Genomic DNA, 14,929 nt, shown 5'->3' with positions numbered 1-14,929 from the left:
CCCACCTTCCGCTTTTGCGGAGGTACCGGAGCTATGGCTCCTGTATCCTCTGGGCGAGTTCGGCGTCGAGCTCGAGGCTCCAAGCGGGCCGATGCGCGAGCCCGCTCGGCCGAGGACTGGTGGTGGGACAAGCTGGCACCTCGCGGTTCTGGATACCACCTGCTGCAAGCGGACAGCATGCTGCTCGTGCTGCCGGACTTAGAACCTACCCGTGCTCGTGCGCACAGGCGCGCCCCTCGCCGCGCTCCGAGACCTCAGACTCGCGGCCCCACAGCGGCAGCCAAGCCCAGGGTTAAGCCCCGACCTGAGCCGTCGCCCGATCAGGGCCCGGACTCCGGCTGGGGAGACCGTATTCCCTTAGAAGTCCTGGTGCATATTTTTGGGTTGTTGGTTGCGGCTCATGGGCCCATGCCGTTTCTTGGCAGGTACACTAACAACAGCGCCTGCCGGGGTAGGGACTGGCCCATTGAGCGGGTTGAGCGGCAAGGCAGAGGGCAGAGCATCTCAACGGGCATACACGAGTGCTCCGGCACCTGTCTCCACTTGGAGCCCCCGAAGCCTGGCTTTGAGACCGCTGCACTGCAAGTTGCCAGGGCAGATATGCTGCTTCTAAGACACTTTATTGTAGGCATCGCTCACGAAAAGTCATACACTCTCAGCGAACTGTTTCTTCTCCTAGGGCTGCACGCGTTTGCCGCCGTTGGCATGAAGCCACCTCCCATCCTTCACTCTGGCACACTGTGACCCTGTCACCCCCGCTGGTTGGCCGGGCTGCCAAGGGCAACCTTAAGGCAGAGAAGAAGCTCCTTGCTTCCCTGGAGTGGCTCATACCCAATCGGTGAGGGTCCCTTGTCATCTCATTCCCTTGCTCTACCAGTGCCTCCGTGCGTCAGTGTTGGGAAGGGAGGACGTTGGCCGGAGGGGCATGAGGACTCTAGTACAGCTGGGCCTTGCTGTCGCCCAGGTTCTCACAGCTCCAGAGATTGACCCTCATCCATTGGAAGTCTCAAGTACGCCCTGTGTTGGAGGTGAGAACTTGAGCCTGCCCTGAACACCAGCTGTAACATCTGTGTTGCCCACTCTCGGGGAGTTGCCCTGGTGCTGCCCCACAGAGATGTCTGCCTGTCTGCCTGCCCAGTTCTGTCTTGCTGACACCTTAGGTAGGAAGTTGCCAGAGGAAAAGGCACCCAAGTGGGCCTGGCATGGACAGAATGGAGTCATAGCTGGGCCACAGGATAGACTTGTCAGGACCTCCCTCCCCATCCCCACATGGCCTCTCTCTTGCCACAGCTGGTTAGCAAGTTCTGCCCCCGGCTCACCTTCCTCAAGCTTTCAGACTGCCACAGTGTGACTGCTGACACCCTGGTCATGTTAGCCAAAGCCTGCCACCAGCTCCACAGCCTGGACCTACACCATTCCATGGTGAGTCCTGAGTCCCAAGGGGCCCTGCAAAAGCCTCGGCCCTTCTGAGGTGACACACACAACCCTGTACTGGATCCCTAGGTAGAGTCCACAGCTGTGGTGAGCTTCTTGGAGGAGGCAGGGTCCCGAATGCGGAAGCTGTGGCTGACCTACAGTTCCCAGACGACAGCCATCTTGGGTGCGCTGCTGGTAGGTTGGGGATGGGCAGGGGCAGAGCTGCGTGGGAATTGCCAGGCCTTTTGACCTAGTGTGCTTCCCCACCATTACAGGGCAGCTGCTGCCCCCAGCTTCAGGTCCTGGAGGTCAGCACTGGCATGAGCTGCAACAGTACGCCCCTGCAGCTGCCTGTAGAGGCTCTGCAGAAAGCCTGCCCCCGGCTACAGGTATCCATGCCCTACCTTCCCTCACTTGCCATTCGCCGCCGACCTGTCTGCAGCCTATCCCTCCTCCCAACTCCCAGGTGCTACGACTGCTAAATCTGATCTGGCTTCCCAAGCCTTGTGGACGAGGGGTGCCCCAGGGACCAGGCTTCCCCAGCCTTGAGGAGCTCTGCCTGGCTGGCTCCACCTGCAGCTTTGTGAGCAATGAGGTTCTGGGCCGCCTGCTCCATTGCTCTCCCAAGCTGCGCCTGCTGGATCTTCGCGGCTGTGCTAGGATCACACCTGCTGGCCTTTGTGATTTACCATGTCAAGGTCAGCTGGCCTGGTGTGGTAGGTGGAGAGGGGCTCACTGACTGCCTGCTGTTCACACCCAGTTCTCTCCTCGCAGAGCTGGAACAGCTGTACCTGGGCCTCTACGGCATGTCTGACGGGCTGACTCTGGCTAAGAAAGGCAGCCCCCTGTTGACCCAGAAGTGGTATCACAGCCTCAGGGAGCTTGACATCAGTGGCCAAGGCTTCAGCGAGAGAGACCTGGAACAGGCCCTAGCCGTTTTCTCTGGTACCTCTGGGGACTTACGTCCAGCCTTGTGCTCCCTCAACCTCAGGGGTACCCGAGTTACACCAAGCACAGTCAGGTCAGTGCCTCTTTCTCTAGTTCTGTGAACGTTGTACTTGCTTCTCTGACTTGGGGAACCAGAGGTGGTCTCCCTCGTTTCACTTTTCCAGGGGCCAAGATGAGTGTAGGTCAGACTCCTGCTTGGGGACATCAGGAGAACTAGACTTAGGCCTGGGTGGCTCGAGGTCATAGGCCTGGTGTAGAGTGAGGACAGACAAGGCTCCCTGGTCAACAGCTCACTTTCCCACGGCCTGCCTGTTCCACAGTTCTGTGATTAGCAGTTGCCCAGGGCTGCTGTTTCTCAATCTGGAGTCCTGCCGGTGCCTCCCCAGGGGACTGAAGCGTGCCTACCGGGGTCTGGAGGAAGTTCAGTGGTGTCTAGAACAGCTGCTTACGAGCCCGCTGTCCTCCAGATAGTCCACTTAACTGGACACCAACCAGCTTTGCCCTGCCCCCTTTCACTTGCAGACGTTCAAGCTTTTGTTACAATAAAGTATTTTTAAGCATTCTGTATGGTCCCTTGTTTTATTTGAGATTCTGTTCATGCTAGCTCAGGCTGACCTTACACTCACAGCAGGTCCACCTATCTCAGCCTCCCAGGTGATGGATTTACAAGCATGGACCAACATGTACAGTCCTTAGAGTAAGTTGTTGGGTGAAAATCAGGGGTCATACCTGACAGAGTGACTACAGCATCCTAGGCCTGTGTATGTGGGAATGGCCCTTAGGTCTCCTAGCCCAAGGGTTTGCTGTGTCTGCTCACTGCAGGGTTTGACTCTTGGACTGTGAATTGCACCCTTGGGACACAGTTATCTGAGGATAGGGTAGGGAGTGAGGTATGAAATGGTGAAAAGAGCCAGGCGGTGGTGGCGCACACCTTTAATCCCAGCACTCGGGAGGCAGAGGCAGGTGAGTTCGAGGCCAGCCTGGTCTACAAGAGCTAGTTCCAGGATAGGCTCCAAAGCTACAAAGAAACCCAGTCTCGAAAAACCAAATAAATAAATAAATAAATGGTGAAAAGAAGGCACAGAGGCCGTTATCAGCCACCAGAATCCGTGAGTTGATAACGTTGGCAACAGTGGCTTAGGCTGTCTAGCCATGAGGAAGCCACGCTGCCCACCACGTCATGGAGACTGGCCAGAGAGTGCATACTCACTAGAAAGGTGTGGTCAATAGAATAGCCCCTTCTAGAATCCTTTACCGTGAACTTCTAGAACCCAGGCAGCTCAGCCTAGACTGTTATCTACTTCCCGGCCCCGCTGTTGTCTGGCAGCTCCTGCTCCGTCCTGAACTGCAGCCCTGGAATTGTCTCGGGTGGGAGCCCTGTATATAGACAGTGGATGGTCGGGCAGTGGGCGAGCTGTATGCTGACTACTTCTACCTAACTAGGTCCCCAAGGAGCAGACCACTGGCCTCCCCACGTCTGTCTTTGCCACACGCTTCCAGCTCTGGGCCGTAGGACTCTTCTCTACTGAGCGTCACTTAGCCAATCGCCTCAAGAGCAACAGCTTTTACCCCTTCAAGCAGCAGCAGCCAGATGGTGGGCAGGGGACTGGGCATGGCCAGGTTCCCCCAAGTGGAGAGGCTGGCTGAAGCTGGGTGGGTGAGGGTAGGCAGGCAGGTGCACTTGGGGGGCGACACTGTAGTAGCATGGAGAACCTCCACTGGGAGGATCCCCTTGGCCCTGTCCAACAGCTGGGGGCAGCTCCGGGCTGTCCTCATGTGCTGGGCCATGCTGTCCTCAGTGTTTGTGCTCGAGTACTACCTGGACACGCTCTGGAAGGGGACGCTGCTCTTCATCGTCTGCCTTGTCTTGGTCTGCTCTGGCATCCTGCAAACGGTCAGAACTCCTGCACCCCACTCCCCTCTCCCTTGGCATGAGGGCCGCACAGAAGCTCCAGCCAGAGCTCACCTCCCTGTTAATCCTTGATGCCTACAGGTGCAGAAGCAGGAAACCTGGTGCTTTTTTCTATATGGCATGGCTATAGGCCTGTGGCTCATGGTTTCCTCAATCCCCCGGCGCCGCCTAGTGCTGAACCACACCCGCGGCATGTACCATTTCTCCATCAGTGGCCGAACTGTGTGTCAGGGCCCTATGCATCTGGTCTATGTGCGCCTGGCACTCAGCTCTGACGGTGATGCCTGGGATAGGAGAGGGGAGAGGGAGAGGGATGTGGATTCGGAGCTGGGAGGGGCCAGTAGTCCATCTGGACACTCCCACCTTGGAGGTCCTGCCCCTACCATCCTACCCGCCCCAGGCTCTGGGAGGTTAGGTTCCTGGCTCAGTTGCTCATCTATTGGCAGTCTATGGCAGGTGCTTCTTCCAGCTGGTCCTTTGTGGCCACAAGCTAGAGCCACTTGTTCTGGTACAGCTGTCAGAGCGCTATGAGGTGGGTCCTGCCCTCCCCCCCAAAAGATACTAACTACTTAGTTAGCTTAGAGTTCTTGAATGGAGCTATTTTTCCTCCCTTGAGGCCTCCCCTCTGCTAAGGGTGGCAGGAGCACTGTGGATTCGGGGCAGGGGTAGGGGACCTCCTCGGGGAAGAGGAAGGGGTATGTAAGAGCATGCTGGTGGGGATTCTCCTATCTGGAGAACGAACAACTGGCTGCCACTCACTTACTTGTAGCAAATGGAATTCCTGGGTCGGCACATCGCCCGGAAACTCAACATCAACTACTTTGACTACTTGGCCTCCTCCTACCGTCATGTTGTCCGCCACTGGCCACTGGGGGCCACCTTTAGCCCTGGCATTGTGCAGAGAAAAACACAAATCTACACTAAGCCAAGTGTCACTGACCTGGATGTTTAACTCTGGGGCCTGAACCCCACCCCACACTCCTTTTCCCTATGCTGTCCCTTATCCCTGTCCTGGAGGGACTGCCAGCCAGCCCCACCTACTAGCCTTCCTCTTACTAAAGCTGCTTCAACCTCCAGCCAGGTGGTTTTCTGTTGTTTGTTTTTGAGGGGGCTTCCTTTAAGGGTCTTCCCCTAGCACAACCTTCTAGGGCCTGATAATCCCATCTTCTCCACTACTGGAGTAAATTCCACAGTTTGGGTCGGAAGAAGCAAGGAAACTATGAAACCTGGCCTCTGATTGCCTGAAGTCCCTAAGCTGGGACTTCCTGTCCCTCTTAGCCAGCAATACTGAATTGGGGCTAACCAATGAAGCCGAGGAGTCAGAATATGACTGGTCTGTCTGGTAGTCACCTGCCTCTAGTCCAGCCAGCAGTGATATGATATGGGGCAGAGCCAGACGATATGCCCTGGGCCTTCTGGTATATACAGGACTGTGCTTAGGCACACGTGGCTCCCAGAGTCCTCGGCTGAGCTGTCCGGTCCACCATAGCCTATGCTTTGTGTCTCTGGTTGGGGCTCCCTTGTCTGACAGAGCTGCCCGGTCCACCATGGCCTGTGCTTTGTGTCTCTGGTAGGAGCTCCCTTGTCTGACAGACACTCTAGTTCCCATACTGGCACCTGAGGCCTCCTGATGCCAGGGCTGGCACAGGAGCAGAGGACTGCTGTCCATCTGGCTCTGTGGTCAGCATGTTGGCATGTGTCCCTGGGACCAGGGCTAGCTATGTAATTTTCTTTTGTTTTTTTTTTTTGTTGTTGTTGTTGTTTTTTTTTTAATTTTTATTTATTAAGTATATAGTGTTCTGTCTGCATATATACCTACTCGCCAGAAGGGGGCACTAGATCTCATTACAGATGGTTGTGAGCCACCATGTGGCTGCTGGGAATTGAACTCAGGACCTCAGGAAGAGCAGTCAGTGCTCTTAACCTCTGAGCCATCTCTCCAGCCCCCTGTTTTTTGTTTTTCGAGACAGGGTTTCTCTGTGGTTTTGGAGCCTGTCCTGGAACTAGCTCTTGTAGACCAGGCTGGCCTCGAACTCCCAGAGATCCACCTGCCTCTGCCTCCCGAGTGCTGGGATTAAAGGCGTGCGCCACCACCGCCCGGCCTAGCTATGTAATTTTTAGAGCCACAAGATGAAAATATGGAGCCTTGCCTAGTGGTTGTCTTTAATCTCAGCACTTAGGAGGCAGAGGCAGGCAGATCTCTGTGAGTTCGAAGCCAGCCTGGTCTACAGAGCAAGTTCCAGGACAGCCAGGGCTGTTACACAGAGAAACCCTGTCTCAGGGCGGGGGACGGGGGAGGAGGGAGGAAGAAAATATGGACTCCTTGTTCAAATCTTAAGGAGCGGGACTTGCTGGCACATACCTGTAATCCCAGCTTTTGGAGGATAGAAGCAAGAAGACCAGAAGTTCATGGTCATCCTCTGATACATTGTGAGTATCAGCCGTGGGCTACATGAGACCCTGTTTCAACAATAGCAATAAAAGTTACTAAGGGGCTAGGCATAATCATAGCACCCAGGAGGTGGAGGTAGTTTGGGTTACAAAATGAGATTCTGTCTCGGAAAAAAGAAAAAAAGTTAATAAGGGATCTGGAGTGTAGGATATAGCTCACAGTGGAATGCTTGCCTGGCGTGTGCAAGGCATAGGCTCCATCAATCTGTTGGGACAAAAAAAAAGGAAGAAAGGAAGAAAACAGAGAGGAGAAGGGATAGGGAAGAAAGGATGCTGGACAGAAAATGTCCTTGGAAAATCCCAAACTGTTAGCCACGCTAATGGAAAATGGCTGGGAAGCTCAATGAGAAGCTCTGTGAGCAGTGGGGACACTGAGACTTCAGGAACTGCAGAGAGGAGTCAGCTGGGGTCACAGCTTGAATGATTTACTGGATAGGTAGAGCCTGGGAAGCAAAGCTGCTTCTTGTATGGCCCAGGGTTTCTGGCCTGGGCACTGGGGCTGGTGACCGGGATGGGAGAAAGCCTGAAGGGGAGTCAGGCCTGAAGTTGTGGGCAAAATCTCTTAGTATTTGCTATTATTTTCAGATCTGAGGATTGAACTCAGGGACTCATAGGTGCTAGGAAAAGTGTCCCACTGAACTGTAATTTTTTTATCTCTGTACAGAGTTTTATTTGTTTATTATTATTTTTATTATTTTAACCAGAAAGGCATGGGGAGAAGGAAGGAGCTGCATGCAGAGGTCTGTATCTAGATTGGGTACTTGTTGCTGCGACCAAATACCAGACAAGAAACAGCTTAAAGGAGAAAGTGTATATGGGCTCGTGCACGATGGGATACAGCTGGTTATGGCGGGGGAGGTGCAGCCAGCAAGAGCACAGAGTAGCTGGTCTCATTCGTATCGACAGTGGGGAAGCAGAGAGAGAATCCAATATTCTAGCCCACAAGGTGGGTCTCACAGACACACCTAGCAGTGTTTTTCCATGGTGCTTATTCCAACTTCAGTCAAGTTGACAAAATTAACCACCGCATTTTTCTTATGTGTTTACAAAGCCGAGGGCCTGGGTAAGATGTGTCTGGCAGCTTGGTAGGGGTAGTAGATGAAAACACGTGCAGGGAAGCCAACCTGGTACCTGACACAGAGGCAGAGGAAGAGCCTTCAGAGACAGGGAACCAGGAACGGGAGGAGGGGGAACCAATGCTACCTAAGATGAGGACTTCAGACAAGGGCCTCATAAGCTCTGCACAAGCGAGGAGAGGGAGGGAAACAGTGAAACTCAAGTATAGAAAGAGATGGCGGCCTACAAGATGTAGATCTCATTCGGGTACAGTTAAGACACATTGTGGAGTTGGAGATGAGGCTCAGTGGTTAAAAGAACATACTGCTCGTATAGAGAACCCAACACTGGTCTCCGGCGCCCAAATAAAGTGTCTCACAACTGCCCGCAGCTCTGGCTCCAGGGAATCTAGCACCCTCTTGTCTCTGGGCATCTGTACTCACAAGTGGACACACCACAGACATACAGACACACAGACACATACATACCACACATACATACATTCACAAACATTTTTAAAGGAATACTAGTGTACAAATATTACTGTTCCAAAAGATTTATTATGAAGCAGGTGATTGAATACTTGTAGCAACATGTTCTTGGATGAGCAGACAAGGAAGAGGACCGAGGGCTACAAGTGTGCTTGGGAGCAGGTTCTTTTCTCTCTCCTCCTCTGATTCCGCCCTAGAAAACACTGGTCAGGCAATCGGCCACCAGGGACTATACTCAGCCTGTACTGCAGATCATTTGGGAGGTTATTTAAATAATTCCTGGTTAAGGCAATATAACTATATGTTTTTAATTTCAGAAACTGCCCTTATACGTAAGTTTTCAGTTTTTGCCATTTCTTTTTTTTTTTTTTTTTTGGTTTTTCGAGACAGGGTTTCTCTGTGGCTTTGGAGCCTGTCCTGGAACTCGCTCCGTAGACCAGGCTGGTCTCGAACTCCCAGAGATCCGCCTGCCCCTGCCTCCCGAGTGCTGGGATTAAAGGCGTGCGCAACCGTCGCCTGGCCCTTGTTTGTTTGTTTTTTGAGATAGGGTTTCTCTGAATAGTTCTGGCTGTCCAGGGACTCAACCGACCAGGCTGACCTTGAACTAGATTGGTCTCAAACTAGGGTCCTTCCTTTCCTCTCAGGTGCTGGGAGCACAGGCTTGCACAGGACCCTCAGCTTGATCGCCATTTTAGTGATATAGAGTGATAGGTTTAAAAAAAAATAAAAAGAGAGGCATGATTGGGATCAATTCCCAGCACCCACAATGTAACTCCAAGATCTGACACCCTCACACAGACATGCATGCAGGCAAAACACCAGTGCACTTAAAAGAAAAAAATTTAAAAGGGGTATGAAATAGCCTTGCATGGAATGAGAGAATAGCCAGACAGGAATGTATAGCAAGGGACTGCCCACTTGTGCTGTGAATCTAGAAAAGCAGAACTCTGCGGCTCAGATTTGCTCAGTGGGCACTTAGCCAGGAAAATAGGAGTGGTTTTCATTCCGGTCTGTGGAATCCGAGCTGAGGAGGGAGAGGGCAAGGTTTCAGTTCACTATAGATCCTTCCGTACCCACAGAGTATGCAAACCATAAAACAGCAATGTCCCCCAAATTCTGTGGGCTGTGGGCTAGCCCCCTCAACAGGGTCGGTATACTCTACCTATGTAGCTGGGATAATTCATGTAGCTATATTAGCTAGGAGCTTGTTAGGGCCACAATGTCCAAGATGACCTGCTATCATGCAGGACCCTTTTCCAAGTAGCATCTAATCATTCAGCAGGTCCCCAGATGTTGGTTCTCAGAGGCTATAATAAGAGGGCAGGCCCTGGAGGGCACTTGTTCCAGCATACGCTGGATGCCTCCATGGACAGAAACTTACACAGGAGAGCCGTCGCTGTGTGGCGGGACTGAGCCGGCACCGGGAACAGAACGGCGACGCTGGTGAGGAAATTGGTAACTCCAAATAAAGCCTGGGTTCAGTTAATGTGCCAATCAGTGTTCGGTTTCTTAGTTGTGACAAATTAATCATAGGCACAGAACATATTGAACCTGGCCCGGAGGTAGACACTTTAATCCCTGCATTTAGGAGGCTGGATTTAAAAAATGAAATGAGCCAGGTGTGGTGGTGCAGGCCTTTGATCCTAGGGAGGCAGAAGCTGGAGAACCTCTTCTGATTTACATGTCGAACTTCAGGCCAGCTAGGCTACATAGCGATACCCTGGCTCACAGAAAACGGAGAGGGGACTAGATAACATTTTGGGGCCAGCAATGTAGTTCAGTGGTATAGCATTTATCTGCTCAGCATGTACGAGGTCCTTGGTTTGAACCCCACCACTGTAAAATAAAATTTGTTTTTGAAGCAGGAGCAGGTGGAGCAGTAGATGCCCTGCTGTCCTGAAGTAGGGGCCTTGCTCTAGAGCCTTCTCCAGGAGCTGGTTCTCAGCTTCTTCTCTTCTTCCTTCTTCCTCCTCTTCCCTTTCTCTCCTCCTACTCACCCTCCTCTTTTTTTCCTCAAGACAGGGTTTCTCCGCGTAGCACTGGCTATCGTGGAACTAGCTCTGTAGACCAGGCTGTCTCAAATTCACAGAGATCCACCTGCCTCTGCCTTCCAAGTGCTGGGATTAAAGGTGTGCGCCACAGCCGCCGCAGCCACCACTATCACCACCACCACCGGGCCTGTTTCTGATTCTTAGCTCTGCCCCTTTACCACCCAAATTCTTGGCTTTCTTTGTGCCTACAAAAAATGGTGAAGTTCAAGGTCTCTATTTTTTTTTTGGAAGGTCTAGCTCATTTAATCCAAGTCAGCAGGACTCCTCTACGCACCCGGTAGATTTTCAACCATTTAGATAACAAGTCAATTCATTAGACAAGGCTCACACCCATGAATTTCTTCAAGGTAACTTCTAGGACAAAGTATTGTTGGAAGAGCTGGCACGGTAGCTCCTGTTTGTGACGTCAGCACTTAGAAGACTGAGACAGGAGACTGTCACAAGTCCAAGATCAACCTGGATTGCAGAGGAACCCTGTCTCAAAACAGTGAGAATAGTGCTCCAACCTTTAAGCTCACCAAATACAAAGTCTTGACACCTACACTGGGGACTTAACCTTGACACCAAAAGCATTTCACAGGTGGGTGCCCCAGCTGTTATTTATGCCCAGAGGCTGTTCCTTAATACCCTTGTTCAGGGCTTGGGGTGTGACTTAGTTGGTGTGTAAAACCTGGTCTGGTGGTGAATGCCTGTAATACACCAAAGAGGATCAAGTTCAAGTTCATCGTTAGCTACCCTGAGTTTGAGACCAGCTTGGGGTTCATGAAACCCTATCTGAAAATGCCAAAGAATAAAAAAAAAATTTTTTTTTGCATGCCGAATACCATAAACCAACAACAACAACAAAAAATGAACTTCTCAGCCTGGTGAGTTCTAGATAGGAAATATTTCCTCCAGATTTTGTTTGAAAATGTAAGTGTTCTCTCTTCATCTGAAGTCTCACTTGCAACATAACTCAAGGCTTAAAGAACTTGGGGCCAAGAGGAACAGCTCAGGGGATACTTGCATAACATGTGGGAAGCTGGGGCTTCACCTGCAGCTCCGTAACAAACAAACCAGCTCAGAATCTGAGGGGGACAGTATTGGATTCCGGGAACAACAAAGCTTATGTCAGTGATCACATTTTTTCATTGCTCCGGAGACCAGAGTTTGTGGGCTCCAGGGAGATTCGACCCCTTGTCTCATTCCTTTTCGTGGTAGATGGCAACCTTTAACTTTTTACTTATCAATCATTCATCCATTCATTTGAAATACTGGGAAATGACCTCATGGCCTCCCACACACCAAGCATGTTCTATCATTAAGCTACATCACTAGTAATCTCTGTTGTTTATCCATTCATCTTTGATAGGCACTCCTATGTTTAGAAGCATATATTAATTATCCAAGATAATGGGTTTCATTATGACAGTTTTGTACACATGTTTTATTCATCTGGGTCCCTTAGAGCAGTGCTTCTCTGGTATGGGAAGTTCTTCTGTATATGCTTTTATTGGTTAATAAAGAAACTGCCTTTGGCCAATGGCTTAACAGAATATAGCCAGGCTGGAAGAGATATAGAGTAGGCAGAGTCAGTGAGATGCCATGTAGCCCCACCAGAGACAGACATTGGACGGAACTTTAGTCGGTAAGTCACAGCCACGGTGATACACAGATTAATGGAGATGGGCTAGTTTAGGATATAAGAGCAAGCTAGGAATACACTTAAGCTATTGGCCAAACAGTATTGCAGATAATATGGTTCCTATGTGATTATTTCAGGAGTCTGGGCAGCCGGGAAATGAACAAGAGGCATCCTACAACAGTTCTCAAACTGGGGTTGTGACCTATGGGGAGATAAAGTAACCCTTTCACAGGGGTCCCATAAGACTATCAGCAAGCAGATATTCACATTATGATTCATAACAGTAGCAAATTTATAGCTATGAGGTACCAACAAAAATAATTTCATGGTTGGGGATCACCACAACATGTGGAACCTGTATTAAAGGGTTGCAGCATTAGGAAGGTATAGTTGGCTGCTTTACTCTTTGGGGGTTTGCCACCCAGCTCCCAATAAGTACACGGAGACTTATTCTTGCTTATGAATGCTCAGCCTTTTTTATAGAGATTGTAAGCTGTTTTTGTTTTTTAAAGATTCATTTATTTATTATGTATACAACATTCTGCCTCCATGTATGCCTGAAGGCCAGAAGAGGGCACCATATCTCATTACAGATGGTTGTGAGCCACCATGTGGTTGCTGGGAATTGAACTCAGGACCTCTGGAAGAGCAGCCACTGCTCTTAACAATTGATCCCTCTCTCCAGCCCCCAGCTTGGCTCATTTCTAGCCAGTTTTTCTTTTTTTTTTTCTAAATTATTTATTTATTTATTTTTGGTTTTTCGAGACAGGGTTTCTCTGTGGTTTTGGAGCCTGTCCTGGAACTAGCTCTTGTAGACCAGGCTGGTCTCGAACTCACAGAGATCTGCCTGCCTCTGCCTCCCAATCTAGCCAGTTTTTCTAACTTAAATTAACCTGGTTAAATTAACTATGTTTTGCCGCTGGGCTTTTTGCCTTTTTCCATCTTTCTTCCCTTCTTCCTCCATGGCTAGTTCTGTGGCTGGTTCCTGGGGTCCTCTCCTCTCCTTTTCTTAAGCCCTGCTTCTTCTCCAACCTATATTTCTCCTCCTATTATTTATTCTCTCTACCTGGCAGCCCCGCCTAGCCCTCTCCTGCCTAGCTATTGGCCCTTCAGCTCTTTATTAGACCAATCAGGTGTTTTAAACAGGCACAGTAACACAGCTTCACAGAGCTAAACAAATGCAACTCAAAAGAATGCGACACAGCTTTGCATCATCACTAAACCAATGTTCCACGGCATAAACGAATGTAACCCATCCTCAACTAATATTCCACAGCAGGAAGGTGGAGAACCACTGCGCCAATTGAAGAGCGCAGAGTCAACAATAGAGATCGTCATGCTAGAGGGGCTGAGATCATGCCAGACGCTCAGTGCACAGAGCCTGGTGCTTCGGCAGTAACTCTGGTCCTGCATGGCTGAGTGGACCCGGAAAGCACTAGTTGTCCAATTTGGGAGCTTGAAGAATGTTTTTTTAAGACAGGGTTTCTTTACATAGCCCTGACTGTCCTGGAACTCACTCTGTAGACCAGGCCTGTAGACCTCTACCTGTCTCTGCCTCCCGAGTGCTGGCATTAAAGCCATGTGCTACCATGAGTGCTTTTTTTTTTTTTTTTTTGGTAATGAGTATTCTGCTTGCACATATGTATGTGTACCACATGTGTGCCTGGTACCCACAGAGGCCAGAAGAGGGTGTCAAATCCCATGGAACTGGAGTTGTGAATCACCCTGTGGGTACTGGGAACTGAATCCAGGTCCTCTGCATGAGTAGCGAGAGTGATGGGCATAGTGGTGCACACCTTTAATCCCAGTTCTCAGGAGGTAGAGGCAGGAGGATCTCTGTGAGTTCAAAGACAGCCTGGCTCCAGAACAGCCAGGACTACACAGAAAGACCCTGTCTCAAACAACAAACCAAACCAAACAAAAACAGAATCAACTGTCCTCAGCGGATGACCCACTTCTCCAGTCCGAAACCGTTCTTTTTCTTTTTTCTTTTTCTTTTTTTTTGGTTTTTTCGAGACAGGGTTTCTCTGTGGCTTTGGAGCCTGTCCTGGAACTAGCTCTGTAGACCAGGCTGGTCTCGAACTCACAGAGATCCGCCTGCCTCTGCCTCCCGAGTGCTGGGATTAAAGGCGTGCGCCACCACCGCCCGGCCGTTATTTTTCATTTTAATTTTTTTGCTGTACTGGGGACTGAACCTAGGACCTTGTTCCACATTTTAGACAAGAGCTTACCACTGGGCTGGAGAGATTATGGCTCGGTAGTTAAGCATATATACTGCTCTTACAGTTCCTCTGGGCAGCTCACAAGCACTTGTAACTCCAGCTCCAGGGCTGGGACGCATCTGGAGGTACACTGCCATGGCCCAATTAAATCCCCCCCCCTTTTTTTTGAAATATTTATTTATTTATTATGTATACAATATTCTGTGTGTATGCCTGATAGCCAGAAGAGGGCACCAGACCCCATTGCAGATGGTTGTGAGCCACCATGTGGTTGCTGGGAATTGAACTCAGGATCTTTAGTAGAGCAGGCAATGCTCTTAACCTCTGAGCCATCTCTCCAGCCCCCAAATTCCCCCTTTTTTAAAACAGCTCTACCATTGAACTACATTTCTTCCCTGGCTATTAATTAATAATAAAAATATTAATTAATTAATCAATTAATTGACTGACAGGGTTTCAATGTGTAGCCCTGGTGGGCCTGGAACTTAATATGTAGAACAGACTGGCCTAGAACTGAAGGGATATACCTGCTTCTGTCTCTCTAGTGCTGGGATTAAAGGCATGTGCCACCATCACTAGCTAAATTGGCACGTTTTGGTATCCTAATAAGTTTTCACATACCAATTACCTGTTAACTTCTTTGGGAGTCCAAGAATGTTCATTCTATAAAATTTCACTCATGGGGCTGGAGAGATAGCTCAGCAGTTAAGAGTCCTGGCCGCTCTTCCAGAGGACTTGAGTTCAATCCCATGACACTC

The 14,929-nt window shown here is 50.2% G+C and overlaps 2 protein-coding genes across 2 annotated transcripts; both read left to right on the top strand.

Annotated features, from left to right (window-relative positions):
- The first annotated feature begins 2 nt into the window (after positions 1-2).
- Positions 3-2,931, top strand: Fbxl6 (F-box and leucine rich repeat protein 6). Its single transcript, XM_075959662.1, has 9 exons — positions 3-425; positions 680-838; positions 965-1,028; positions 1,291-1,422; positions 1,504-1,611; positions 1,692-1,805; positions 1,883-2,114; positions 2,191-2,437; positions 2,685-2,931. The coding sequence occupies exons 1-9, from the start codon at positions 34-36 to the stop codon at positions 2,833-2,835; spliced, it is 1,599 nt and encodes a 532-aa protein (XP_075815777.1). The 5' UTR covers positions 3-33; the 3' UTR covers positions 2,836-2,931.
- Positions 2,932-3,035: 104 nt separating this feature from the next.
- Catsperq (catsper channel auxiliary subunit theta) lies at positions 3,036-5,228 on the top strand. The gene is made up of 6 exons (XM_075963987.1): positions 3,036-3,047; positions 3,808-3,958; positions 4,164-4,258; positions 4,358-4,553; positions 4,723-4,808; positions 5,046-5,228. Exons 1-6 carry the CDS (start codon positions 3,036-3,038, stop codon positions 5,226-5,228), a joined length of 723 nt encoding a protein of 240 aa, XP_075820102.1.
- Positions 5,229-14,929: the final 9,701 nt, after the last annotated feature.

Source organism: Microtus pennsylvanicus, chromosome 2 (assembly GCF_037038515.1).
Source record: "Microtus pennsylvanicus isolate mMicPen1 chromosome 2, mMicPen1.hap1, whole genome shotgun sequence".
In the NCBI taxonomy this organism is placed as follows: domain Eukaryota; kingdom Metazoa; phylum Chordata; class Mammalia; order Rodentia; family Cricetidae; genus Microtus; species Microtus pennsylvanicus.
Note: the sequence above shows the minus strand (reverse complement) of the source record. Positions and strands in the feature narration are given on the sequence as shown.